Source organism: Vigna angularis, chromosome 3 (assembly GCF_016808095.1).
Source record: "Vigna angularis cultivar LongXiaoDou No.4 chromosome 3, ASM1680809v1, whole genome shotgun sequence".
NCBI classification, from domain to species: Eukaryota; Viridiplantae; Streptophyta; class Magnoliopsida; order Fabales; family Fabaceae; genus Vigna; species Vigna angularis.
Genome location: NC_068972.1, coordinates 22295534 through 22323436, shown reverse-complemented (window position 1 = coordinate 22323436; position 27903 = coordinate 22295534). Strand labels below are relative to the sequence as shown.

Sequence of the window (27903 nt, the reverse complement as noted above, 5' to 3'; positions counted from 1 at the left end):
GAGACCCTACAGCCACTACAAATCTTGAAATTACATCCTTGAATTACAACTTCCTTGAGACCCTACAATTTGTGCAGCCAATCTTGAGGATGCTCTTCTTGCCCCTTGACGCATAGTTGCAGATCCTCCAGCTTGTGATGTAGAAGCAGTCCCAACCCCTGCATCTCTGGCTGATCTCCTTCCAGCTTGTGGTGCAGATGCAGATGCCCCCTTTCCAGCAATTGATGCAGCCCTTCCAGCTTGTGATGCAGATGCAGATGCCCCCCTTCCAGCTTCTGATGCAGATGCAGATGCAACCCTTCCACCTTCTGATGCAGATGTAGATGCAGCCCTTCTTGATGCAGATCCAGGTGTTGATGTAGAAGCCCCCCTTTTGTCCTATGAAAGGAGTAAGATAGTTAGATAGTTAGATAGTTAGATAACAAAAGTAATAAATCAACTTGTAAATAACATTACCAAGAAGATTTACCTTGCTTTTCTGGCTCTTTTTACATGTCCTTACATTGTGTCCATATGCATTGCAAGTGCTACATCTCATAGCAGTATTGGTCTTTGACAATTTTCCATGGCTGACATATTCATCAGCTTCTCGTCTTCTTAATTTTTTTGGCCTCCCAGGAGGTGTTTTGTAAATGGGAGGTAGTAGTTTTGGAGAGTCAAATGTAGGCCAAAGTTGTTGTCCATTGATAGGACTTATAATTGGTGCATAACAAGTTCTATAGGCATCTTTCTTATAGTAAGGATGAACATAATTTTCTGGGTTTTCTGATTTGTAATGAATGGCAGCAACCGCATGTCTACATGGTATTCCTACCAAATCCCACAAGTAACAAGTACATGTGTGATTACTTAAATCAACAACAAATTTGTCCATGGTAAAGCCATGAGTTACTTCAAACTGTGAACCCCCTGCCCATACCGGAAGCCAATTCCCACTCTTTTCAACCTCCATATCCAATCTTTTCCTCGGTTTAGGCATAACATCACCAGGATATGAGTCAACTTTTTCTCTAAGACTTGCAAACCTACTCATTATGTATGATCTAATTCATTCCATCATTGAAATTATTGGTTTGTCCCTTGCCATTAAAATAGTACTATTAAATGATTCTGACAAGTTATTGATCAACACATCACACCTAGGATAAGCACTAAAAGCATGCTTACACCAACTTTTAGTTGGTATACCCATTAACCAATTAAAGGCATCAACATTCAGATTTTTTAACTCACCCATTTTTTTCTCCCATTCCTTATAGTATGTTGCCTTCGCAGCCCCCATCATGAGGTCTCTAATGAGCAAACCTCCCCCAAATTTTTTCTTGTAATTGTTGTATAAATGGCGTAAACACAGCCTGTGTTCCACTCCATTCAAGATATCATCAAAAACTAACATTAATCCCTGCAACCATAATACACCAATAAGTATTACATAATCAAAATAAATTTCTAACTAAACTACATATTTTAATGTACCTTTTGCTGATCCGAAATAAAGATCCACCTTTGACAATCTATGCCTCCAATATCATCAAGCAGCTGTGTCAAAAACCACATCCATGTGTCTTTGCATTCTGTTTCTACCACAGCAAAAGCTAGTGGGAAATACTGGTCATTAGGGTCTCTTCCTACTGCAACTAACAACTGACCTCCATAACTTGTCTTCAAGTGACAACCATCTACACCAATAAATGGTCTGCAACTACCTAAAAACCCCTGCTTACAACCCTCCAAACACATGTAAAATGACCCAAACCTTGGTTGTAGGGTGGGTTCGGGTTGATTCACCTTAATCTTGAAGGTCCCAACCTTGACTCTTAATAACTCAGCCACATAGTCAACCAGACGAGCATATTGTCGTTCTCCATCACCCATTAAACAATCCATTGCAATTCTCTTAGCTCTTCCAGCCTTCCAATGAGTTATTCCAACACTATATGACTTTTGTATTTCATCTATGATTTGTTTCACTATCATGCCTGCAACATTGACAAATCTGGCAACCAAAACCTGTGCAATCCATTGTACATTTGCACTTTTGCTACCAAAACCCCTTCCACACTTGTGCCGAACTAGAGTTTTGACTCTAAAGGTTTGCCTACTTCCTACCTTGCTAGCCATAATAACAAAACCACACCCCTTCTTACAAACTGCCCTTACCCTCTTCAAATCATTCTTCACAAACTTCACTTCTTTTCCATTCAAAACGCTATGCTCTTGTACGGCACTCTTAAAATCCTTCAAACACTTAAACTCCATTCCCAATCTAAATTTGAATCCCTTAGTCATATCTTCTGCTTTATACTTTGGAAAGTGCCTTTTATTGTCCCTCTTATCCTCATCACTATCTACATTTGAGGACAACTCTTCTGTATCATAAACTTCATTTATCTCATGCTCTCCAACTTCTTCGTTAATGACAAATGCCCCATCACTATCTACAAATGTGCTCCTAACATTTGTATTTTTGTTTTTCATTCTCTTCCACCTATCCAAAACTGGATTAATATTTCTTCTATCTTCCTCCACCGTGACATTGTCCATCCCAAACCCATCATCACCATTTGCCATTCTCTCATCTTCACTTTCATCAACATTTTCCACCCCTTCGTCCTCAAGAACATTGCCCTCTTCATCTTCTTCTTCATCTTCTTCTTCTTCATCTTACTCTTCATCTTCTTCTTCACCTTCTTCTTCATCTCCCTCAACATTCCCCTCTTCCACAATTTCTCCCTCAACATTCCCCTCTTCGTCATCTACTACCAAGTCTTCTACTTCAACATTTCCCTCCACCCCACCAATATCTTCTTCATCCATAACAACCTCTTCCTCCATCTCATGTACTCTTACTTCCTCTGCCTCCTCACCAAATGTAAGAAAACAAATTTCCTCTGCCTGACTGGGTTGGCCATGTTGAACATAGATTTCAACTTCCTCCTTATTTGTCTCTGCATAGTTAGCCAACAAAAGGGCTTCTCTGTCATCTGTCAGTGGTCTGAGGTTGTTCATTGCCTTTTGTTTGGAACCCTTCCACCAAAGTTTGAACTCTCCACAGTACTTGAATTCTCTAACAAATCCCACAGCTTCAAAGTATGACCACATGTCGGGATCGATTCCCCTAATAACATGTATCTCTCCTCCCACATATTGTAGACCCTTGTTCTTCATGAACTTCCCCATATGATACAAACACACGTCAAAAACCATTTTTCCTACAAGGTCAAATGAAAACTTCCCACATTAGACTGACAATGTACAGCGGAATGCCCATTACACACACAATTGCTTTTCTTGTTCAACGAATCACAGAGAAAACAAGTTAAACTTAAACTAAAACATTACCTTGCACAACGAACCACACACAATCGCCTTTCTTCTTCAACGAACCACCTCAACGAACCACAAAGAAATCCCTTTCTTTCACGAACCAAACGCAAATAACGAACACATGAACCACGAAAATGCACGCGCAGATGAACCACGAACCAAACCCAAACAAAGAACAGCAACACCAACACCAATTGTAACTGATTTTGAGTGCCAATTTCATTCAAGATTAAAGAGGAATCAGTTCGACTTAACACACGTCAGCAAAAAACCAAGAACACGTGGACAGAGACGTTGGACACATCAGCACATATTTAACGGTGTTAGTTTTCGAGGACTAAAACCAAAGTTTCGAAAAGATTGAGGACCAAATCGTACCTTACTTTGAAAGAGGGACGAAAACCAGAAACGGTCAATAGTTTAGGGACTAAAAACATATTTAACCCTTATTATTATTATTTTCTATTATTTTTATTATATTTCATTATTATTACATTAGTTTATTTCGTTTCTTATTTTATGTTAATTATACGTTATTTTATTTTATTCCGTATCTAATTTTATTTCATTTTCATTTTATATTATTTTATTTTAATTCTTTTTATTTTACGTTATCGTATTCCATTTCTTTTTCATTTTGTTCCACTTTACTTTATTATTTTAATTGGTTGTGTTGTGAATGTTGGTCTTATTTTGGTTGTGTTGTAGTGATTTATGGAACAAAATCCTATTGGCCAAATTTCTACTATCTAGTCAAATCCTTTACTAGAATCATGAAATAAGAAAAACACAATGAAAACAAAAAAAAAATTTCATTATGAATGAATATATTATGGAGAATGAGTGAATATTTTATGGAGATGAGGAGAATGAGTAAGCAAAATGATGTCTATTTATAGTTTATTTAGGATGTAAAAGCTAATTCAATAATGTTGGCAAATAAACTTTATTAATTTTTTTGTAATACATTAATTACACAAAATCAAATTTTAATCTAAAATATTGTACTATAATTTGTGTCAAAATAAAAGAATTATCAACAATATTTTTCTCCCTATTTCATTAATGACTTTCTTAATATTTAAATTTTATATTATATTATATTATATATATATATATATATATATATATATATTATCAATTTCATTTTAAATTATAAACAATTTCAACTTATGTTTTTTCATAATGAGTGGACATATCATGAATGCTAACTAGCCTAACTAATAGTAAATTTTAAATTATAAACAATTTCAACTTATGTTTTTTTTATAATTAGTGGACATATCATGAATGCTAACTAGCCTAACTAATTGTTAACATATCTGATGTGCAAAGTATGGAAAACATGTATTATGAAGGGAACATTAGAGTTAGGAATTTCAAGTGCTCAGTGTTTAGTTATATTTTCTTTTCAGTCAAGACAATAATTATATGTTTTTTTTATAATTAGTGGACATATCTGGAATGCTAACTAGCCTAACAAGCCTAGGCTAGTTAGGAACTAGTCACAATATAATATTTATTGTCCTGACTGAAAAGAAAATATAACTAGACACTAGACACTTGAAATTCCTAACTCTAATGTTCCCTCCATAACACATGTCTTCCATTCTTTGCACAAGAGATATGTTTACAATTAGTTATGCTAGTTAGCATTCGTGATATGTTCACTAACTATAAAAAAACATAAGTTGAAATTGTTTATAATTTAAAATGAAATTGATTATATGTATATTGTCAACATCCAATTTCGTCCGAATGACTAGATAACAAGATAATAATGTTTTTATTATTATTTTATTATGTTTGATCTTATTATATTTATTTATATTTTTATATTATTCTATTTTACTTTATTACTTTAATTCTATTTCATGTATTATTTTTATTATTATTTTCTATTATTTTTATTATATTTCATTATTATTACATTAGTTTATTTCGTTTCTTATTTTATGTTAATTATACGTTATTTTATTTTATTCCGTATCTAATTTTATTTCATTTTCATTTTATATTATTTTATTTTAATTCTTTTTATTTTACGTTATCGTATTTCATTTTGTTCCACTTTACTTTATTATTTTAATTCTATTTTTTATCATATTATACTATATAATTATTTTATTTCATTTTATGTTATTATTCTGAATTTATTTAATATTAGTTTATTTTATTGTATTTTATTTAGTCTCTTTTAAAGGAAAACAAACAAACAAAAAAAGTGATCACCAGATTGCACTTAACGTTCATTTCTGTTTTCAATGCTATCAACTTTTTTCTTTTTTTTTTTGGTCTTAAATCTTTGCGCATCTATCATTTTTTGGTGAAAATCTTTGGCTCAGACCTATGCTGCAGCAAGAAGCAATAGCTTTAGCCAGTTGCAGTAAGAAGAAATGCTGGCAATAGGGTGGCATGAAGCAATGGAGTGTCGGGAGGCTGAAGTCCTCACGCAAGGAAAAAGACAAAAAAAGAAAAATCAATCAAAAAAAAGAATGATCCTGGGAGCAATATTGGTACTCACCCTTCACATACTATTCATGTGGGAACCATCAAGAACCACTGGGCACAGACAAAACGGATGAGTTTCTCTTCATATCTCCGTCTTCCCAAAGAAGCTGAAAGAAAAACCCCTGGCCATTCGTTGAACAAATTCATCTTGCATTCCAATAACCATTGCCAAGGCCTCAACACAGAGAAGCATATATGTGAACTTCTGATGAACCCACTTTCTCCTCCATTACATCCATCATTCACCTCTCACCCTCTTCTCTATTTCCTCATCACGCACATCACAGGAACCCACTATTCCCTCAACCCACACCATTAACTGCAAAAACAAAATCCTCCTTCATTCACTCGTTGGATATCACCAACTGGAGTTCACTCTCATGACCATTCTCCCTAGTACTTACGAAGCAGAAAAATAGTGTTTCTTTAAAGTGCCTCCCTGTGTCTAATGCTGAGGGGACTGAAGAAAAGAAGTGAAGTTGAATCACAAGAAAAAGGATTACAAGGACTTACGAGAGAAAAACGCAAACATAGAAGGTAAGTTCTCCTTCGCTTCATCGCTCGCAAAAGTTATGAATGTTAGATGATTACAATCTACTCTTAATTGGGTTTCTGCTTCTGTTTTGACTTGATAACGCCTGCCTTTGTCTGCTCGTATTGAACTTGCAATTATATTGAGTATACATGATTTGCTTCTGCACATTGTTTGTTATTCATTCATCCCAACAAACAGAAACCCAAATTTGCTTCAGCTGATTCCTCCATTCTCTGTCAACGCCTCACGACCTTCAACAATTAGAGACCAGTGCTCTCTTTGCAGAACCCAAACCTGCAAACTGATATTCCTCGTACACAACTCCATTATCATCGTCAACCCGACTTGTAATACCGAAATCTCCAATGCCGTTTTCCTGCAAGAAAAAGAATTAATCCAAACACCCACCCCGAATCCATTACAGCAATGACAAACCCAGTCTGATAACGGAACTAAGTCCCCTTCCTCTGTTCACCTCAAGCCGCCAACGAAGGGGTTAACCCTCAAACATGGCCTCGGCACTGTATTCTCTGGTAACTAAACAATGGGACCCCTAGAGGTGGTAGGCGCGGTGGTAGTTTCAGGAGTGGCTGCGATGGTGACGGTTTTAGGGGTAGAGATGGATTTGGTCGTGGCGGTGGAGGACGTCAAGGCGGTGACCGGCGACGACCTTGGTCGTGACTCGCGGCGCTGGCGGTGCCCTGGTTCGAGGCAACCGGGATCGCTCAAGCGGCGATTGACGGAGAAGCGTGAGAACTTCTCTAATGCGGGAAGAAGAGAAGGAAAAGAGGGTCTGACGTTGTGGACGGCGATGATCCCGGCAGTGAGCGATGGAGCTGGAAATGGGCGTCGTTGGCGGCGGCGAGGGCGTGTCCAGCTCGCGCGCGACGAGCAGCGGAAGAGGTGAGCTTTCGCCTCGATCGGCGACGGCTCCAACAACGAACGTCGTCACGGACCGTGGCTCGCGGCTGCCGGTCGGGTGGAGGCTTGGGCGTGCGTGGAGGAGCTCAGCTCCCTTTGGATTCAAGTGGAGGGAAAAGGAGACTTTGGTCTCGTTTAACACGAATGGGGCGGAGGTGGGAAACCCCTAATGCTCCTGAGTGAGGGAAATAACCCAAACCCTTGGGCCCCGGTTCTTGGGCCAGATCCTTTTTTTGAAACAAAAAAAACTCTATCTTCCCTTTGCACGCGTCCATCTCCCGTTCGCAATCCCACTTCCCATTCACACCCTTTTCCGTTAGGGCTTGGGCCCAGTCCGTTATTCGAAATAAACCTGGTTTAGACACCCCTGTTCTCACTTCCACACCCCCTTTTAGTTTGGGTTTAGGCCCAGTTTGTTTACAAAAGGAAAAATGATTTGGACACCCCATTTTCTCATTTAGGCACCTCCATAATTATGTATTTTATTTATTTATTTACTTTTATTTCATTTGTTTTGTTTCCTATTGTATCTTATTTCATTTGTTCTCTATTTTAAATATCTACCTTTTTTAAAAAAAAAAATATAATAATACATAACAATAAAATATATAATAAAAATTATAAAAAAATATTTTAAAAGTTAAGCACATGTGTGATCGCTCGCATCGTTCTTGTGCTAGAAATCTTTTCTTCTTTCTTAAATAAAAATTACAAAAAATACTTTAAAGGTTAAATACATGTGTGATCGCTCACATCGTTTTTGTGCTAAAAAACCTTTTCTCTATCTTTTATAAAAAAAAATATTTTAAAGGTTAAGCACGTGTGTGATCGCTCGCATCGTCCTTGTGTTAAAAACATTTTCTTTTTCTTTTATAAAAAATACCAAGAAAATATGTTTTAAAGTTTAAGCACATGTGTGATCGCTCACATCGTCCTTGTGTTAAAACCTTTTCTCTTTCTTTTATAAAAAAAAATAAAAATACTAAAAAATATTTTAAAGGTTAAGCATATATGTGATTGCTCGCATCGTCCTTGTACTAAAGACCTTTCCACTTTCTTTTTATAAAAAATACCAAAAATGGAAAAAACCTTCAAAAACTAAAAACATCTACATTTTCAAACGAACAATCTTTCAGCCAGAACTACGTGATCCTTGATTCTCTATCAAAAGTGGAGATACGTAGGAGCTTGTCAGGTTCACTTCCCAAAAATTGAAAATCATCCATAATCATTTCCAAACAAAATTCTCAAACAATTCTCTAAACAAACTTTCCAAATAGTTTCCGAAAGAACTACGTAACCCTGATTTCTCGTTCTGAATGAGAATACGTAGGAGCAAGGTCAATTCTTGTCGGGCCCAAAAAATTAAAAAATATATTTTATTTCTTTAGAGTTTTATTTTAGGGGATAGTTAAAGATTTTGAAAACCACATCATATTCGCATATTTAGTTAAAGGTATTGCCTTAGGGCAGACGTTGTAGGGTGTTAGTACCTTCCCTACACGTAACCGACTCCCGAACCTAGAATTTGGTTCTTGTAAACCATGCCGTATCATTTTATGGTTTTTCCGTAGTTTTTCATAATAAACTATGGTGGCGACTCAAAATCTCTTTTCAAAACCCGTTCTTTTTTTGGATCGTCGTCCTGTCGCGATTCCGGTTGCGACACTTTGTTGGTTAATTTGGGGTTCTAATGTTTCTTTTTAATCTCCAATCAGTGAGTTGTAAGTGTTTTAGAAATTCCTTGCGGTGCAAGCCTCTGTCGGGGTACTTTTAGAGCTGTGAGTTGGATAGAGGTAAGAGAAGTTAGATAATTGCTTTTAATTGAAGTATGTGGTGTGAGTTTGATGATATATGATGATTTAACTGTTTAGTTGAAAAATTTGGTGAAATTCATGTTTTGTATGTTGATGGATGTTGTAAACATGTTGAATCTGTTGTGTGTATGTTTGTGATGTTGAAATTGATGTTGATAACGTGAATTGGGCTAATTGAACTGTCAAAGGAAAAGAGTAATCTTGGTTGTTGGTTATTTGGTCTAAAATAGGGTCTAAGGTAGTGAAATGGTGAGAAATGGTTGATGAATTGATTTGATGAAGTTTGGGTTGCTTATGAAGTGGTTTGAGTCATGTTCAACACTTTAATTGTAAGAGAATTGAGTTAGGAGTGTGTGGTGGTGAATTGTAGAGTTCAAGTTGGTTTAGAACTTGTTTTTGAGGAAGTGAAGTAGTGAAAACTTGAGTTTGGGGTTCTGTGTGCAAATGGTCAGTTTGAATAGTCTTGGTAAGTCATATGGGACTTGTTAGAGTCCCTAAGTTAATTGGAATTGTGCCACAAGTGGTAGAATTCAATTTGAGTCTCTAAGTTGAGCTTTTGTGAGTTTTTTATTGAGATCATGTAGCTACTTGTTTAGATTGATGTTAGAAGGGTTTAAACACGCTTAGTTAAGTTTAATTAAGCATATAACACAATTTAGGAGAGTTAGAAGTTGGGAAAAATTGTTAGAATTGGTAAATTTGGTGTAGGTTGCGTAATTCTACAGATTTGGTGCTACAGAATTATGCAGACTCGCTGAGCGAGTGGATTTGCTCAGCGAATGGTGTTAGACGTGGGTTGTCTGTCTAAGGACTTTCGTTTAGTGAATGGTATGTGCTGAGCGAATTGTTTAAATCTGGGAGCACTATCAGTTTTATTCGCTCAACGAGTGGTGGTAAAGGTGGGTTTTTTGTCTGAGGACTTTAGCTTAACGAACATAATTGGTGTGCTGAGCTAAAATATCATATTTTTAACTAAGAGTTTATATGTTTTCTTAAAGTGTGTACAATGTATGTGAATGATGTATAAGTAATTATGAGATTATATGATTATCAATGTTATGTGTTGTGATTCTATGTGAAAGTATATGAATATAAGTATGGTTCCAACTGGATTCAAGGAAAAGGTGATGTGATATCAATGGTTGGTAATTTGGGTTCCACAGGGAACTCCTTCGGTATGGTTTCAAGTGTTGATAGTATGAATGGCTGGAGTTAGTCGAGGGTTTATCCTGACATTCTAATGATCATCCAAGCTATGAGTCATGTGATGAGAATAGCAGGAGGTCCTAGTCTAGGAGCTTTATCTTGGCCTAAGGCGAGTGATAACGGACTAACTTGGTGTGGTTGCTTGGGGTGGTCCAGCTGTTCCATCACACCAGTACAGAAACCTCTATAACTCAACATTCCATAGAATATTCGGATAGTGAGTCTAGGTCTTTGTATGTTAAGATGTTTGGGTTGATGTATGTGATATAAATGATTTATGTATGTTATATTATAAAGGTGATATGAATTGCTTTGTATCTAGCTTACCCTTACTTCTGTGTTGTATGTCGTGTGTTGTTTCTCTTTGCGATGATCACCTGAATGGTGTGAGCTTAGGGATATAGTCTTTCCAGATGTTCCAGTAGGAGGTGAGGATGAAGAAGTTGGGAACTCAGATGATTCTACAAGTGTAGAGCTTGTCATTTGTAGATTTGTTTTTTTTATAGTGGTTCCATTATCTTATATGTGATATTTCATTTTAGTAGTATTTTTACTATTAAAAACGGGATATTACACAACTCAGTTAATACACATTACATATTAGAGGAGTATTGCAATACACATTACATGAGTCTATGCATATAACAATTAAATGAGTCTAACAATACACATTAAACAAATATGTCCATATATATTGATTAGACGGCCTAACAGTAGATACTAAACAAGTCTGGCAATTCAATGATTAAATAATTCTAACAATACACATTAGATTAATTTGTATTTTTTAGCAAGCATATTTTACATATTTTTACAAAATCTATCATTTATATTTTTAGATAGTGAACTGTATATTTTTGCACATGTTTTATCTTTTTTTAGTTTTACAAAATTCTACTTTTCACATTTTTAGAAATATTAATTTTCTAAAACGATTTTTATTAATTTTATTCAAAGCTTAATTATAAATTTAAACATATTTTTTTCTCAATCTCAAAATCGTTTTTAATATAATATATATTTACTAAATAAATAACATATACTAAAAAAATTATGTATAGGTACAAGTTTAAAATCTATTATAATATAAGGAAATTACAAAGAATTTTACCTTCTTATTCATATTTATTCTCCTAAATAATGTTGTTTAGAGTTAATTTGGTAAGTTTTGTAAAAGATTCCATTTTATGCTTTTTCAAGATGGAGTATGCAGATTTGATGATCTTTTACAGAATGGGATGCTTGAATATAATGATTTTGGTGAAGAAACCAACATTTTGGTTTTTTCGCTTTATTCCAATTACACTTTCTTTGTGTAGAGATAGGAGTAGTTAGTTTGAATATATTACGGATTAAATTATAAGAATAGGAAGAGTTATTTCTAACTATTGTAATTATTTAGGATGGTAGAGTTCAACATATTGAGCTCTAGTACACGAAGTAATGAAATATTTTTTTTTATTCTTGATTTTTTTAGGTTGGTACCATAAACTTTTTTTTTCATTCAAAATTTATTTAAATTAAGTGAAATAAAATAAAAAGTTAAAAAATGAAAGAAAAATTTATTGTTAATTTATTGATGATAAAAAAGTTACATGAATTAAGTAATATCATGAATTATCAAAATATTCTTTACTAAAATTTAATAAAATGAATTAAATTGAAAGATGAATAATTAATATCATGTACTACTATCCATAATTATAGAAAATAATTTAATGAAGACAAGTAGATTTTAGAAATATAAATTAAAATAAAAATATATTTTGAATTAATAAAGAAACATTTTAAAAACTCTAATAAAAAATTATATTTTACAACATATTAACATTATTTTAAAAAAGAACTAAAATTTAAATCATTTTATTTTATTCATTATTTTAATTATTTATCTTATTATAATGTAAAATATTAACTATTGTGTTATATGTTTTTTTATAACATTTTAACACAATATACCTATTTTATTTTACTGATATATTAATATATTTTAAATTAAATTAAAAGAATGATATGTATTTTATGTTAAAAATATTTTAAAAAAAGTATATTAACCTAGGTTAATATATCATGTCTAGTGTGTAAACATAAATTTGGTGTGATTAACTATGGTTGGAATGTTCTTTATTTAACTGTGAAAGCAATGTAGTAAAGGAAAAAACACACTTGTGCCATCTTTCCTTTGATGAAACCAATTGAGACTCTGTTTTTCCTTTCCAACTCACCATAATGCCTTGAGTGTTTTGTTTCAATTCGCGCTTTTTCTTTTCCCTTTCATACTGTCACGTCTTCTAAGTATCATCTACCACCTCTTTTTCCTTCTCTTTGATGTCAACCCAACAATTTTAATTACTACAAAATTTGAAACTAATAATTCATAAATAAATTTATATAAAATTAATGCACATTCTTTAATACAAAATCATAACATAACAATTTTAACATTTTCACCTAATATGATATTATCAATTTATATTGAAATTCATAATAGAGAGACTCTTAAAAAGAAAGAATACAGCTTCTATTACCTCTTACTGTTGCTATAAATCAAGAAAAAGATAAATCATGTTTCTCTTGTTTGTTTTACCCACAGCTGTGTTTTGTAATGGACAATTGCTTTCTACTTACATAAATGTATGGAAATCCAAAATTATTGATTTGATGATGAAATCGACTTTGGTGGTGTACAACTATAAATATTCTCTTCTCTTCTACTGATGCAAGATGATATTCAGGATTTTCTTTTCATTTCATCATTTTCTATATATACTACATTAGTAATCAATAAAATATTTGGATTCTCATTATATGTTTGTTTATTTGGATTCTCGTAGAGAGAGCATGGAATATTGAAAGTGTTGGTTCTATTATTAATCCTCGTGGAACTCGGGAGTATGGGTGGCTGTGGGGGCATTGGTGTGCTGACCAATTTTTGTTGCTGACTCCAGTAGTCTCTCGCATGTTGGTGTGACAACAAGAAATGGCTAAGAATCCTGTGAAATACTCTGTGGTATGTATGTCTTGTCTGTGAAATTAGATGTTTTTGAATTAGGTTTGTTCTCAAAGTCACTAATGCAGGTTGACGCGTTCACCGATTCAGCTTTCAAGGGAAACCCCGCAGCAGTGTGTTTCTTAGAAGAAGAGAGGAACGAGGAGTGGTTGCAGGCGGTTGCCACCGAATTCAATGTCCCTGTCACCTGTTACTTGACTCGCATTATGGGAACTTCTAACAATCCACGTTTTCACTTCAGATATTTTACTCATCTTCACGAGGTAAAATTTTCACCAGTATTTAATACATGTTCTAATTGTCTTCTAATCAGAGATTCATCATAGATAGAAAATTGTTCATTCACTTACTTATTTAGTGCACGTTTTTGTATACCACATTATGACAAGAAACATTATCCGTAAAAGTTGTGCACCACAGTAAGCACATGCACTCCTGATTTTTGCTAATAATGTCTCAGCTACCGTTCTCGAAGTTTTCTCTATTCTTGTCCTGTTTGATGATGTTCAGTCAATGAGCCCCACTTGGTAGCAAAATATGTTCTTTGAGAATCCAAACATCACTATACAGGTTAAAATTTGTGGCCATGCCACGTTAGCTGCTGCACACAAACTATTTTCGTCTGGTTTGGTGGATACCGATGTTATCGAGTTTTATACTCTATCTGGAGTAGTGACTGCCAAAAAGATCACAGCCGTTGATAACTGTAATGGTGTCTCAAACTTGCAAAATGGTGGAGTTGGTGATGGATTTTATATCGAAATAGATCTTCCTGCTCACCCTATTATAGAATGCAACTTGGATGAGACTTCAAAAATTTCAGGGGCATTGAATGGTGCTTCCATCATTGATATAAAGAGGACAGAAATTGGTGATGACATACTAGTAATTCTTGTATCTTATCTTTTCCATATTTATTATTTCCTAATTCGCATCGGTTACAGCTTTATGATTTGTCTTAGGTTGTGGTTACATCTGGAGATAATGTGAGAGAAGTGGAGCCCCAATTTGATGCAATAAGTAAATGTCCTGGAAGAGGGGTAATTATTTCGGGAGTTGCTCCTCCAGGGTCAGGATTTGACTTCTATAGTCGGTTCTTCTGCCCAAAAGATGGAGTCAATGAGGTAATTATTATTGTTCTTACATTGCATTGTGAATGTCTCCTTAAATAATGGTATTTACTTTCAGGATGAGGTGTGTGGGAGTGCACATTGTGCATTGGCATCATACTGGAGCAAGAAGTTGGGGAAATGTGATTTCAATGCTTATCAGGTATTTTCCTTCTACCGTTGTTATTATCTTTGTTATGATGGCACTAACAAGTAAATTTGACTTAGCAGGTATCAGGCAGAGGGGGAATTCTCAAAATTCATTTTGATGAGAAAAGCCAAAGAGTGCTTTTGCGTGGGAAGGCCGTAACGGTGATGGAAGGCTGTGTTATGGTCTAGCTCTTTCCCTACCACTACGTCTCTTCTCTTCATTATTACTTGGTTGGAATAACTTTTTTCTTTTTTCTTTTAACTTTCTGTATTAGTTTACGATACATTTCCTTACGGGTTAAGCTGCGTGGACCACCTTCATTTCGTACTACATGTTTTATTTAATAAAGATTGCATTACTTCCATAACTAAAATCTTACAATTATTTTCATTAATATCAAATTTAATCCATAATCATCTGAATTTATATTACTTTAAATATATTTCAATGATTTTTATCTCAAATTCAAATTCATAAATTTTTATTTTAAGTATAATTCATTTTATTAGATTTGTATTGGATAATTTTTAATTTTTGAAAATCTAAAGTCAGTCAGATTCAATTCAAGGTGTGAAATGTTAAGTTATATTAGACTTAAGTAAGATAAGACCGCATTAAGTTATGCCAATTTCATACAAGCCAAGGTAAGTCTAAAGTCATATAAAGTTGGATTGGGTAAAGTCAATACAAGACAAGTTAGATTGATTCACGTCAAACTGAAGCTATGCTAGACTAGACCTAGGTTAAGTTGGGTCAAACCAAACCTAAGTTAGATTGGATTAAGCCAAACCCAAGTTAGCTTGGATCGAACCATCTCAATCCTAACTAAAGCTAGGTTAGGCCAAATCAAGATTAGTCTTAGCTAGGTTGAGTTCAAGTCAATTTAGGTTGGGTTAAAATCGTGTCAAGTTGGTCAAGTTGCATTGAATTGAGCTCAAGTCAAACCAAATAAAGGTCAACCCATATTAGAAGTAGTCGAGCCAAATCCAAGTTAGGCTAAGTCAATAATGCTTATGTTAAGCTAAGCCAGATTGAACTTATTTGAGTGGGGTTGTTAACTCGGCTCAGATCCACATCAAATTGAGTAAGCTTCAGCTTAGGCCAAGTTGAGTCATCCTAGGTCCACTTAAAGTTGAATCAACACAGTCCATTTTAGGGTGAATAAAATCAAACCCAATTTTTGTTGAGTCAAGGCACACACACAAGGAAGAATAAAGTTGAGACCAAGTTGGGCCAGGTTAGTGAGACTTAGGTTAAGCAGAAACAGGTCATGCCAAGGTCAAGTTGAGTTGGACAAGGCCTAAATTGAGCCAAGTCACCCAAGATTCCATATTTAGTTGAGTGGGCTCCAACCCACATTGGTTTAAGTCGAGGTAAAGGTCAATTGAGTTGGCTCAATCCTAGGCCAAACTAAGTTAACTTGGTCCACATCAAGTCAAGTTAGAACAAGCCATCTCAAGTTGAATTGGATCTAGACCTAGTCAAACATGCTAGAGCAAGTGTGTAAGGCCCAAGTTAGGTTGAGTTAGGCTTGACCCAAGTTAAGTTAAACCTAAGTTGGATTGAGTCAAGTTGGGTTCAAGTCAAGTTGATGTGGCTTAGGTCCGTACTAAGCTAACTCAATCCAATCCTTAGCTGAGCCTAGTCGACATGATCAATGTTAAGTTGAGTCAGGATGGGTCTTCATAAAAAAAATTAGGTTAAGACTAAGTCAGACCAAGTTAACCATGTATAAGAGATCTAGGTTGAGCTTAAATGGGCAAGTCAAGTCAAACTGAGTTGGATAAGGCTCAAGTTAGGTTGAGTGGGCCTAGGTCCATGTTACGACCAAGTCCACATCAAGCCAAATCAGTCTAGTTGAGTCAATCGAACCAAGGTCAGGAAAGGTAAAAGTTAGGCCAAAGTCACATAGGTCAAGTTAGTTCATGCCCAACTTAAGTGTGGTTAGGTTGAGATGGGCCCAAATAGGTCAGGTTAGGTTGAGATGAACCTAAATAGGTTAGATTGGATTAATATGTATCCAAATAAGTTAGTTTGAGTTGAACTCATGTTACACTGGATTTGTTCTAATCAAGGCCAAATAGAGACTAAGTCGAGTTGAGTCGAAGTAAGTTTAGGTCATGTTGAATTAAGTTTATGTTAGGCTTGATTGGGTCTAGTCCTAGTCAAGATATGTCAAACCATGCTTGACTCAGGTTAGGCTTTAAGTCTAGCTAAGCTCAAATCACGATAGGTTAAATTTAGCTTAAGCCAAATTTAATTTAAAATGTAAGAATATGAAATTCTTCTCTTTTCTTATTATTTGAAATTTATGAAATTTATCTTCAAATTCTTTATTTGACTTGAAATTAATAGAACATCACTGAGTTTATTTTTGTTAATATGCCATTGTCTAAATTGAGATAGGACACGATCAATTCAATATATATACTTTTTTTTTGTTAATGTCAGCAAATATTTTCTTTTAGATTAAAATAAACTATGATAATTTTTCTTATAGTCCCATCACCAAGATTTGTTTGGATATAAATCACTATTTTTTCTTTGTTTATAAGTCAAACATTAATAGTTGTTGGTGATTAATTGATTTTGGTGATACTTGTATATTTTTTTTTGTTGATTTCTCTCTTGATGACTTATTATCTTAATTAATTTGATCAAAATGTAAAATATGAATCAATATCTAAAATAATCTTGAACATATTTACATAAAAAAATTTATTTTATGTTACTTTCGAACATAATAGTCGATTATACATGTTGAGATTATAATAAATTATCTAAAGATGACCAAACTTCAATTTTACTCAAAATTACGAACTTTCTATTATTTCAAACTGTTTTGAAAAAACAAAACATTTTATAAATAATCAAATTATCAATTATTTTAGACAATAATTATTATATTAAACTTATTTAAGAAATATCTCACATTTATTAATAATTGATTATGTTTTATAATAATCGATAGAAAATATAGTAATCGATTATATTTAAACATAATTTATTAAATTAGTAAGTGGTCTTAAAACTCTTTTAAAAGAAAAACTCTCTTTTTCATGCTTTTTTTTTTTTTTCAGAAAAGAGAGCGGATCATTATTTTCTAAAGGTTTAATCCTTTTCGACATCCCTATTTATGTACGAATGTCTCAATTGGGTCCTCGTTTTTTAAAGTGTATCAAAATGGTCCCTAATTTTGAAAATTGATATCAATTGAGTCCTTTCCGTTAAGTTGGCTGGACGGCGTTAAAAAAATTGATGAGTGGATGCTGAGATGACGAACGAACGCTCGTCCACCAGCGAACGAACGCTCGTCCACCAGCGAACGAACGCTTGTCCACCAGAGAACGAACGCTCGTCGACCTCTTACTGCTGGACGACCGTTCGTTCCACACTGGACGACCGTTCGTTCGGTGGTCGACGAGCGTTCGTTCGCTGATGGACGAGCGTTCGTTCGCTGATGGACGAGCGTTCGTTCGCTGGTGGACGAGCGTTCGTTCGCTGGTGGACGAGCGTTCGTTCGCTGGTGGACGAGCGTTCGTTCGCTGGTGGACGAGCGTTCGTTCGTCATCTCAGTATCCACTCATCAATTATTTTAACGCGTACAGCCAACTTAACGGAAAAGACTCAATTGATATCAATTTTTAAAATTAGGGACCATTTTAATACACTTTAAAAAACGAGGACTCAATTGAGACATTCGTACATAAATAGGGATGTCGAAAAGGATTAAACCTTCTCTAAAAGAGACATAATGAATGTCATACGTTACTTATTGTTTGGAAGGTGATCATGCTATAGATTTTTCATTTTATAATTAGTCATATCATAGATGATATGTATCTTTTATATTTCTTGTGATATCTATCTTTTATATTTCTTGTCATTGGATTTGAATTTGATGCATGTGTATCAGTGCAGCTAATTGAGTATATTCATTAACTTAAAATCTTTTTGAAATATGTTTCAAGAAGTGAATTATATATATAATTCTACTTACATATAATTAAGAAATCCATATAAGATTGTCTGGATTAATTAAATGTAAATTTAAAAAAAATCGAATTAGTATGAAAAATCTTTATTTATTTCTTTGATATTTTTTTTTGTATTTTTTTGGAGTTCATAAATTGTTCATTACTTCATAATAATCTTTCATAATTGACAACTTATAAAAGGTTTTCTAAATTATTTTTACTTGTTTTTCTATCTATGTCAATCAAAATTTGTCACATTTATTTCTTCAACTAAGTCTAATTAGGTTATTTAAGCTAATAATGTCAACCACAGTTTTTTTTTACGTTAATAAAATATTTTTCGACCAATGTAATTCAAGGTTTTTTAATCAATTTTTATAGAAGATACTCTTTAATTGGCATTTTTATCTTGTAATGTAGGCTAGTGATATTTTTATTTAATTGAATTTTGTAGAAATTTTCTCAGCTAATATTGGTAAGACTATTTTTAAGTGGATGTCGATAGGATTTTTTTTTGGGGGGGGTTAAAGTTTGTAGTAATTGTTTTTTTCAATGTCTGGAGGAATTATTTTGTTTCTCGATCAAGATGGCTAATGATACTTGACGATAATTGAAATGCTTTATACGAAAAAATAAAATTTAATATATACAATTTTTTATCTAAACAAAACATTTAAATAATTAAACAATCTAAAATGAAAAAGAGTTGAAACTTAATATATTTTAATTTCTTAAAAATGATTAAATTTCCTATAAAATAAAAATAAAATTCTTGCCAGCATATTAAAAATATATATATATATATATATATATATATATATATATATATATATATATATATATATATATATATATATATATATATATATATATATATATATATATAAAAGTTATAACACCCTTAATAAGAAGAAACAACATATTATTACTAAAATAAAAATAAATAGGTTTAATGTCTCAACAAGTCCCTATTTTAGTTCAGAATCTCAAATAGGACCTTTTCTTTTTTGGCGTTTCAATTAGGTCCTTATTTTTGTAAAATTGAATCAAACAGGGACTTTCCGTCAAATTAATTCAACGTCGTTAAGGATTGTGTCAACTGGCATGCTGACAATCTAATTTTAACATATGTGTCATTAAAAACGTGAGTCAATTTTATTTTTCTAAATTTTGAATTAAAAAATTAAGTAAACGTGGAAATATAATTCAAGAAAGGGTAAAGTTGGGATTCTACTTTCTACTGAAAGTTCCATTCTCTCTGTGCAAAATTGAACTGAAATTAGGGGAATTTGAGTTTTAGGGTTCGTCACTCTCCACAAAATCGTTGTTGTTTTCGGGTTTCGTTTGGGTTATGGAGAAGCCTTAACGAATGCGCCTCCATAATTCGGTTCTCTCCCACCCTTAGTCTCTTAACATCAACGACAAAACTCAAAACAGAAGGCTCGTTATAGGACGCTCCGTTTCCGAGCCTTAGGGGGCTCACACCTTTGGAAGAAGAAGAAGAGGCTGGCAATGCATTAGAAACCTTGTTTGGTGAAGCAATAAAAGAAACCTGGCCCTTGCTATTTATAACTCCTCGCGAAGACGATGCACCATCCAACGACGATTTTCTAGGCGCGACGAGTTTAGGAGGGGAAACGACGTTCGTTGTCGGTTTGGCTTTGTTGACGGTGATCCAGAATGACTCCCCCGGAAACGACACGAATAGGCTTCTTGTTATCGCGGAAGTTGGAAGCATTTTGCCAGACGACGACGTCGTGCGGGTGGTGCCACTAGTGCCGGGTCGTCTTCGCTCCACTGACTGTGATCGTTTGGGCGTGAATGGCAACGACGACCGAGGAGATGAGGAGGAGGACGATGAGGGACAAAGAGGCGCGAGTTTTTTGGGCGTGAAGATTGCAGCTTCTACCATTGTGGTCTTGATAGTGTCATGAAGCGTTGAGCGAGGAGTTCCTGAATTGGGCTATAGGAAAAGGAAGAAGAAAAAGAGTGAATTGAAAATGAAGAAAATGCTAAATGGGAAGGATGTTTTGATTTTGTTAGCTAAATGCATGTTAATCTCCAGAGTGTGATGGGTCCTAAAACACAGTAGTTAATTTGGTTAATTGGTACAATGGGACATTGGCTTCTACCTATCTCATTAATCATGTGTCGAAGTTGGACAAAGACAAGATAATATGATTAAAGCCACTTTCACCTCCCAACTGAGAAACCCATGCTTTTCCAACTAACGCCAACTTCTTCCTTACTTACATATTTTCTGATTTATCTATCTCACCCAACACTTGTATATGAATGAGAAGGATTTATGAAGAAAACTAAAGATCTTTTCTCTATAAGTTAAAGTGAACTTGAAAAAATATAGGATATTCATTCACAAACGAAACCTCAGTTCAATTTCGCAGTTGCAGAGAGAATGGGACTTTCAGCAGAAAGTAGAATACGAATTCCCAACTTTACTCTTTCTTGAATTATATTTCCACTTTGTTTACTTAATTTTTTAATTTAAAATTTAAAAATATAAAATTGACCAATGTTTCTAATGACACGTATGTTAAAATTAGACTTTCAGCATGTCAGGTGACACAATCCTTAACGCTGTTTAATCAATTTGACGGAAAGTCCTATTTGATTCAATTTTACAAAAATAAGGACCTAATTGAGATGCCAAAAAAGAAAGAGTCCTATTTGAGATTTTAGACGAAAATAGTAGACGAAAATAGGAACCTACTGAGACATTAAACCAAATAAATATTGGGAGATCACACCTATAACTAAACTTACTAATTGGATGAAAAGATTGTATAACATTTTATCATGGTAAACAGTGGATTAGTATAACAAATATATTAACATGATTACTTTTCAGTACCATAAGAAAAAACACTACAGTCTTAGTGCAACAACTCTAATTTTATTAATTTTATTTAAAATGAGTAGGTTAATATAATTGAATATGCATTTGATATTTAGTAATTAACACATATATTTATTAAATTAAAGAGAAAATTAAAGCTAATGTAATAATTTAAAATTTAAAAAATAACCCAACAAAGGCAAATTTTAAGATTAATTATATATTATTTTAATTTTTTATCTTTAAAAAATACATATCAATTATTAAAAATCAAACATGTATTATATAACTTAACCATTAATAAAACTAAAACAAAATAAATAAAATTACTTTTTTAAAAAAAAATAATTAAATATATTTTTAGTCTCTAAATTATTACATATTTTTTCACTACAAAAGTAATTAATTTTAGGAGGGGTTTTTTCTGGCGATTTTGGAAACCCTAAATACGTTCCGACAATTTATGCTTAAAATTGCAAGTAAGTTTTTAAAAAAAAAAAATTTGACTGTTACTAACAAAAACTGCCCTAAAATATTTTTTATTTGAGAATAATTTTTCGGTGGTCCTTAATATTAGAAAAGTTTTTCCCGTACCTTCATTTCTAATTCTCTAAGCCGTAATTCCCTTCCTCCTAAGCACTTTCATTTCTTTCGCTGTCCTCATCACAATCTTTCCCGTTTTGTGTTCGTGTTCGTCTACTTTGTGTCTTCCCTTGCTTGGGCTGAGCGTCGTGGTCGAGGCGACGAGGTCGAGGCGACGAGGTCGAGGCGACGAGGTCGAGGCGACGAGGTCGATGCGGCAAGGTCGAGGCGGCGAGGTCGAAGTGGCGAGGACTATGCTGAGGCGATTTTTATCACTTCCGTCTCCCTGGTATGTTCATCTTATCTCTTCAATCAAATTATTCTCTCTGCGTTCTTTTCCTCTTACCTGAGCCTCCATTCCTAATACTTCCTAGTTCCTCTCCTTCCTCTTTTACTCTAACCCAATCTTCATCTATCTCTCTATTTATATCTTCATTTTTCACTCTAACCTAATTTTCATCGTTTCTAATGATCATCTCCTTTCGTGATTTCTATATTTATGCTCTTTTATTTTTTTAATTCGTATTATATCAAAAGCAATTTTTCAAAGATATTAGTTCATGTGCAGCGTCAACTCACCATCTCGTGTGAGGAACAACCGATTCACACGAGTTTCTTACATTTCGTAGTTCCTTTCACTTTCGCCAACCAAGACTCATTTCCGTAACCACATCATGAGTTTCCGACTTGTGATCTCAAGTTTTTTCAAATAAATTTCTAGAATATTTTGTATATTGAGATTTATAACTTGATTCGAATTTCAAATTCTCTATTTAGTATGTTTGTATCAAATAAGTTATCTGCCACTTGTGATGAGTAGTTCTTAACTAGTTGTTTTACTTTACACTTCATAGTTATATTTCTTTTTTGAAACTTCTTACACTTCATAGTTATATTTCTTTTTTCGTTTCATTTTTTCTCTCATTTTTTTGTTTACCTGATGTCTTAAGGTGGATTTTGTGTGAAATTAGATTAGGATTAGCAGTGATTGTCTTGTCCTAATTTTAAGAGAAATTATAAATGGCCAAGGGGGATGATTTTAATTCAGTGGCAGAATAATTTTAAATTTGTTTTTTCTTTTTAACTTGGTTCTATTCGGTTTGATACGTTATCTACATTGTATTTTTTTATATGATAAGCAATGCATGTCGTGTCCTAATTTTAATAGAAATTAAAATGTTTTTGAATACTCTCCAGTAAATGGACGAGAGATGATTTTGATTCAGTTGCGGAATTGGTTTAACTTTATTTTTTCTTTTAAATTTGGTTCTGGTCAGTTTGATATGTTATTTACAGTTGTGTACACTGTATTTGTGTATGTTATATTGCTTATTTGTCTATTATGCTTGTTTAAACTGAATTTTAGTTCACGATTCATGTTACTATTCAGATACTATGAAGGACTTCAAAAGTGTGTTGGACTTTGTTTAGAAGATGGACAGTACTCGCCTGATCAAATAGAATAGTTAAATTCCTTGTACAAAACACTTGTACAACAATACAAGTGGTCTTCTACTGTTAAGGTAATGCTTTGTATTGTTATTGGAGTTGTTTTTACCTATTATTTAACATCTGCCTCATGTATTACAGTTATCACTTAACTAATATTTCTGCCATGTTATCAGTGTGAAATATATGTCTGTGTCTTTGTATAACAATGAGTTGTATATATTTATTGCATCATATTATCTTGGTGCAACAATGAAATATAAATTTCTAGTAGTTAATTAATGGTTCAAACACTAATTTCCAAGCTATTTATTTATTTGTGAAAATGGAATATTTATGTGAAATTATTATGACGGCTTAGGCAAATTTATTTGTGAAAACTAATTGGAAATTTTACAAACTTTAGCTTTTCTTTTTCTTTTGATTTCACGTCTCTCTTTGATTCTAACTTATATACTATTAATTCTTTTTCCAAATACTTTTCTATTTGCTCAAGTCTTTGGAGAGGTAGATTTTACATTTCTTTGGATTCTAACTTACAATTAATTCTTATTTTTAATTGATTTTGTGATATTTTAATTTAGTTACTGAGTAGTATTATTAAGAATTGGCGTACTATATAGTTTTTCATGTACTATAGTTTTTACTATTAATTATGATTAGTGTATGAAATTTGTCTTTTCTCTTCTTTTTCCAGCGTATAATATACTTATATAGTAATTTTTTAATTTACATATAAAGTATTAGAATAGCTCTTACTCCTCTAGGGTTGTTGCTCACTGGACTCCAAATTCAAGGGACAAGACTATACGGGTATTAAGGTACATCTTGGAAAAGATGCTTAACCTTGTCAAACGAGCATTATTATGTTGTGTAGATGTATATCTAACATGGTCAATTAATAATGTGGAATTGCTCTGAACAAACACTGTAATATCAAGTTGATAAATGTACTCCATTTGTCTAAATAAATAATTAAATTATTAACTAGTCATATTCGTGTGACTCAACCATCATCGGTAATAATTATTAAATTTATTTGTATGATTTTTTTTAAATATATAACCAACTAACTATTATGTTATACTGTAGGTATCTGATCAAGGAAGTGTGCCAAACAATGGATGTAATGAAGAAGAAGAATCTTAAGACATCTTTGTATTTAATTTTTAGTATTGAACATCTTTGTCTTTAATTTTTTATAGCAAAACTGTGCAGAAAATTCAAAATGACATAACATTGAATTTGTTTGGAGTCTGCAACTCTCTGAAAACAAACTTGTTCCATTGAAGGTTTATGGATCCATTAACAAAAGGAGATTATCCAAAATTTACAAAGAAGCATTCCAGATTGTTTATTAATTCATTTGATTTTATTGGCATAAACTACTACACTGCTAAGAAGCATTCCAGATTGCTTATTAATTCATATGATTTTATTGGCATAAACTACTAAATTGCTAGATAAGTCTCTGATGCATCAGAATTAAGAAATTCTCTAATTTCAACTCAGAAAAAAAGATTTGTATGCATTTTCGGCGATTTTGGATAAAATCCTAGAAATTTTTCGAACCCAGCTACTTCCGACGATTCATAGAAACCCCTGGAAAAGGGACAGTTCGTAGAACCTAGTGAGTACCGGCGGTTTCCAAGAAACCCCTGGTAATAGGAGCAATTTTACGGAACCCCGGGTAGTTTCGACGGTTCCCAAAACCCTTGGAAATTGGCAGAAAACCGCTAGTAACTTTGTGACGCTGCTTTTCCCAATGGTTCTTGTAACCCCTGGAAACGTGTATTTTCCGGGGGTTAAAACCCCAGGTAACGTTAAAAATAACCCCTACTAAAATTACATATTTTTGTAGTGTTTGTTTTCGTTTCTTCTCTAAACTTTGATCTATTCTGTTTCTCTCCTTTTAAAATGTTACATATTTAATCTATCATACCCAATGCGCGCGGTAGTTTTTTTATTTTTTCTAACGTGACAAACACTTTGTTACCTTTTAAGACATTTGTATTATGTTCTAAAGTCGGAGAAATAATTCAATGGCAAACAGTGTGCTACATTCCCAACTTGGTAAGATCGACAAAACACGTGTAGTGTGTTTTCAGGTTGGTAAAACATCTGAATAGTTTGATGGGAAGTCCAGACAACTTGATAAGATGAATGGATAGTTTAATAGCTCGATGGGAAGTTTGGATGGCCTGGTAAGATGCATGGGAAACTCTGTTAGCTCGATCGAAGTTCCATATAGGTAAGGTGTATTGAGAACTCGGATAACTCAGTGGACTGTCTAGATAGCTTGGATAATACTTTACCGAGCTCTCTAAACTTTTGACTAAGCTATCTGAGTTCTCCATTAACCTTACCAAACTATCTAAACTTTCCATCAAGATATCTGAGTTTTCTATTCACGTTACCGGGCTATCTGGACTTTCCACTAAGTTAGACAAATATCTTGTCGACATGGGACACAATACACGTGTTTTGCTGACCTTACCAGACTGGGGACATGGCACATTGTTTATGACCAAGCTATCTTGTTGACTTTGAGACACAATACACATGTCTTAAATAGGTTTGGAATGTGACATATCGTTTGTCATGTCACAAAAAACTAAAAGCATTGGTCAAAGAGAAGTAAATCCATGACTTTCAAAAAGAAGAGGAACGAAAATGGATTAAAATTTTAAAAAGAGGCAAAATAAAAAATACACAATAATGTATAGACAAAAACATATTTAATCCTTAAAAATATGTATATATTTATTTTTCTTAGTCTTTTAATATATATTATTCAATTCGATTCTAACAAAAGTATAATGAAAAATCATAGAAAAAAAAAGAAAAGAAAACGTGAGAATTAATGGAACGAATAACAAAATTGAAAAAGCATGAAAGCACACGGTCCATATATATGTTTTACAATACCAATTTAATGTAATGAACTTTAACAATGATTAGTTACATATGTGTATTTAGGCATGTTTAGTCTAGCTCCCCTTTGAAGTAACTAATGCGAGGCACGTTCTAAGTGCAGTTGTTTTGGTTCAAAACTTTTCAAGCAAGTTTTTTTTAGTAACTTTTTATAGCTGGACTAATGGCTTTCACTTGAATGGATTTGGGGAAAAGTGATTAAATGAATTTGAGAGAATTTGAAGGTAAATTTTTTGTTGTTTATTTGAGTGGATTTGGAGGTAAGTGAGAGTGGATTTGGAAGTAAAGTTTATGAGAATTAGAATAGAATTTGATTGATGTGACAGATTAAAAAAATTTACTTCTAAATTCACTCTCACTTACCTCCAAATTCACTCAAATAAACAACAAAAAATTTACCTTCAAATCCTCTCAAATTCATTCAATCACTTTCTCCCAAATCCATTCAAGTGAATAAAGTGTAAGTGTTTCAATGCATAAACTTTCACATAACCAAATTCATTTAGATAAGAATCAAATTCATTTATGTTGTGTTCACTTTGGGGTAAAATTATTGTTTAAGCAGTTTGGCGAGTGATGATTTGAAGTGAATTTCGTGTTCACTTGCAGAGAAATGTGCAAATAGATTTAAAGAGAAATGCGGATGATGTGCTTTTTCACTCATCCACGGATGTTGTGAGATTTGGAGGGATCCAATCGAAAAAGTCTGAACTACTCCTCTCTCCTTGCGTTTGGTTCGAACGAAGCACTAAACAATAAGGCCTATGTCTATGGAGATCACAAAAGGCAAGGGCTTTCCACCCTATAGAGGTGTTGGTGTTGGTGGTGAGGAGGTGATGAAGAAGCTTGAATTGGGTAATGGGGTTTCGGAAAGGGGTTGAATTTAAAGGCTTTGAGTTTGGAAAGGAAGGAGAAGGGTTGGGAGATGATGATGGGTGATCGGAGAGCTGACGGAGTGGCGTGAGAGAATTGGGATCTGGAGATGACGAAGCGAGGACAATCATGGAGTTGGGAGAAGAGAGGGAAGGAGTGAACTTTGATATTTGCACATAATTATTTCTACAACTTTTTTGTGTCAAAGTAAACCTACAAAGAATGTATTACAATATATATTTTTGAATAAACAGGTACATGTCAACCATTTTTGAATTACATATTTTTTGTTTTTATATATCCAACTCACTCTTTTTTTAATTGAATATTTCCCCCTCTCATTTTATCAACCTGAAAATGGCAAACTATGAGATTTTGAAAACTATTTTCCTTCAAATTTTAACTTCCAAAAGAATTTTAAATTTATAATCAGTTTTAAAATTATAATTTGTTTACATTTTTAAAATTAATTTTAATAATTAACGTTAATTTTTTATTTTTTTATAAACATTTTTACAATTAAATATAACATTAACAATCATCATTTTATATTATTTTGATAATCTTTAACTTTTACCAATTAAACAATTTTTTTAGGCTTAAATGCTTATTTTGTCCTCATGAGGTGAATTTCTGTTTAGTAT

The 27903-nt window shown here is 33.3% G+C and overlaps 1 protein-coding gene and 2 long non-coding RNA genes across 3 annotated transcripts; 2 read left to right on the top strand and 1 right to left on the bottom strand.

Moving 5' to 3' along the window:
- Positions 1-5449: 5449 nt before the first annotated feature.
- LOC128196014 (uncharacterized) lies at positions 5450-7751 on the bottom strand. Its single transcript, XR_008248055.1, has 2 exons — positions 6352-7751; positions 5450-6157 (listed from the first exon to the last, which is right to left on the bottom strand). It is a non-coding gene; the product is annotated as an uncharacterized LOC128196014 (long non-coding RNA).
- LOC108325011 (uncharacterized) lies at positions 6206-14944 on the top strand. The gene is made up of 7 exons (XM_017557984.2): positions 6206-6375; positions 13152-13327; positions 13396-13590; positions 13898-14212; positions 14290-14451; positions 14516-14599; positions 14668-14944. Exons 2-7 carry the CDS (start codon positions 13298-13300, stop codon positions 14773-14775), a joined length of 894 nt encoding a protein of 297 aa, XP_017413473.1. The 5' UTR covers positions 6206-6375; positions 13152-13297; the 3' UTR covers positions 14776-14944.
- A 7098-nt stretch (positions 14945-22042) lies between these two features.
- LOC128196013 (uncharacterized) lies at positions 22043-24701 on the top strand. Its single transcript, XR_008248054.1, has 3 exons — positions 22043-22292; positions 23394-23526; positions 24545-24701. It is a non-coding gene; the product is annotated as an uncharacterized LOC128196013 (long non-coding RNA).
- The last annotated feature ends 3202 nt before the right edge of the window (positions 24702-27903 follow it).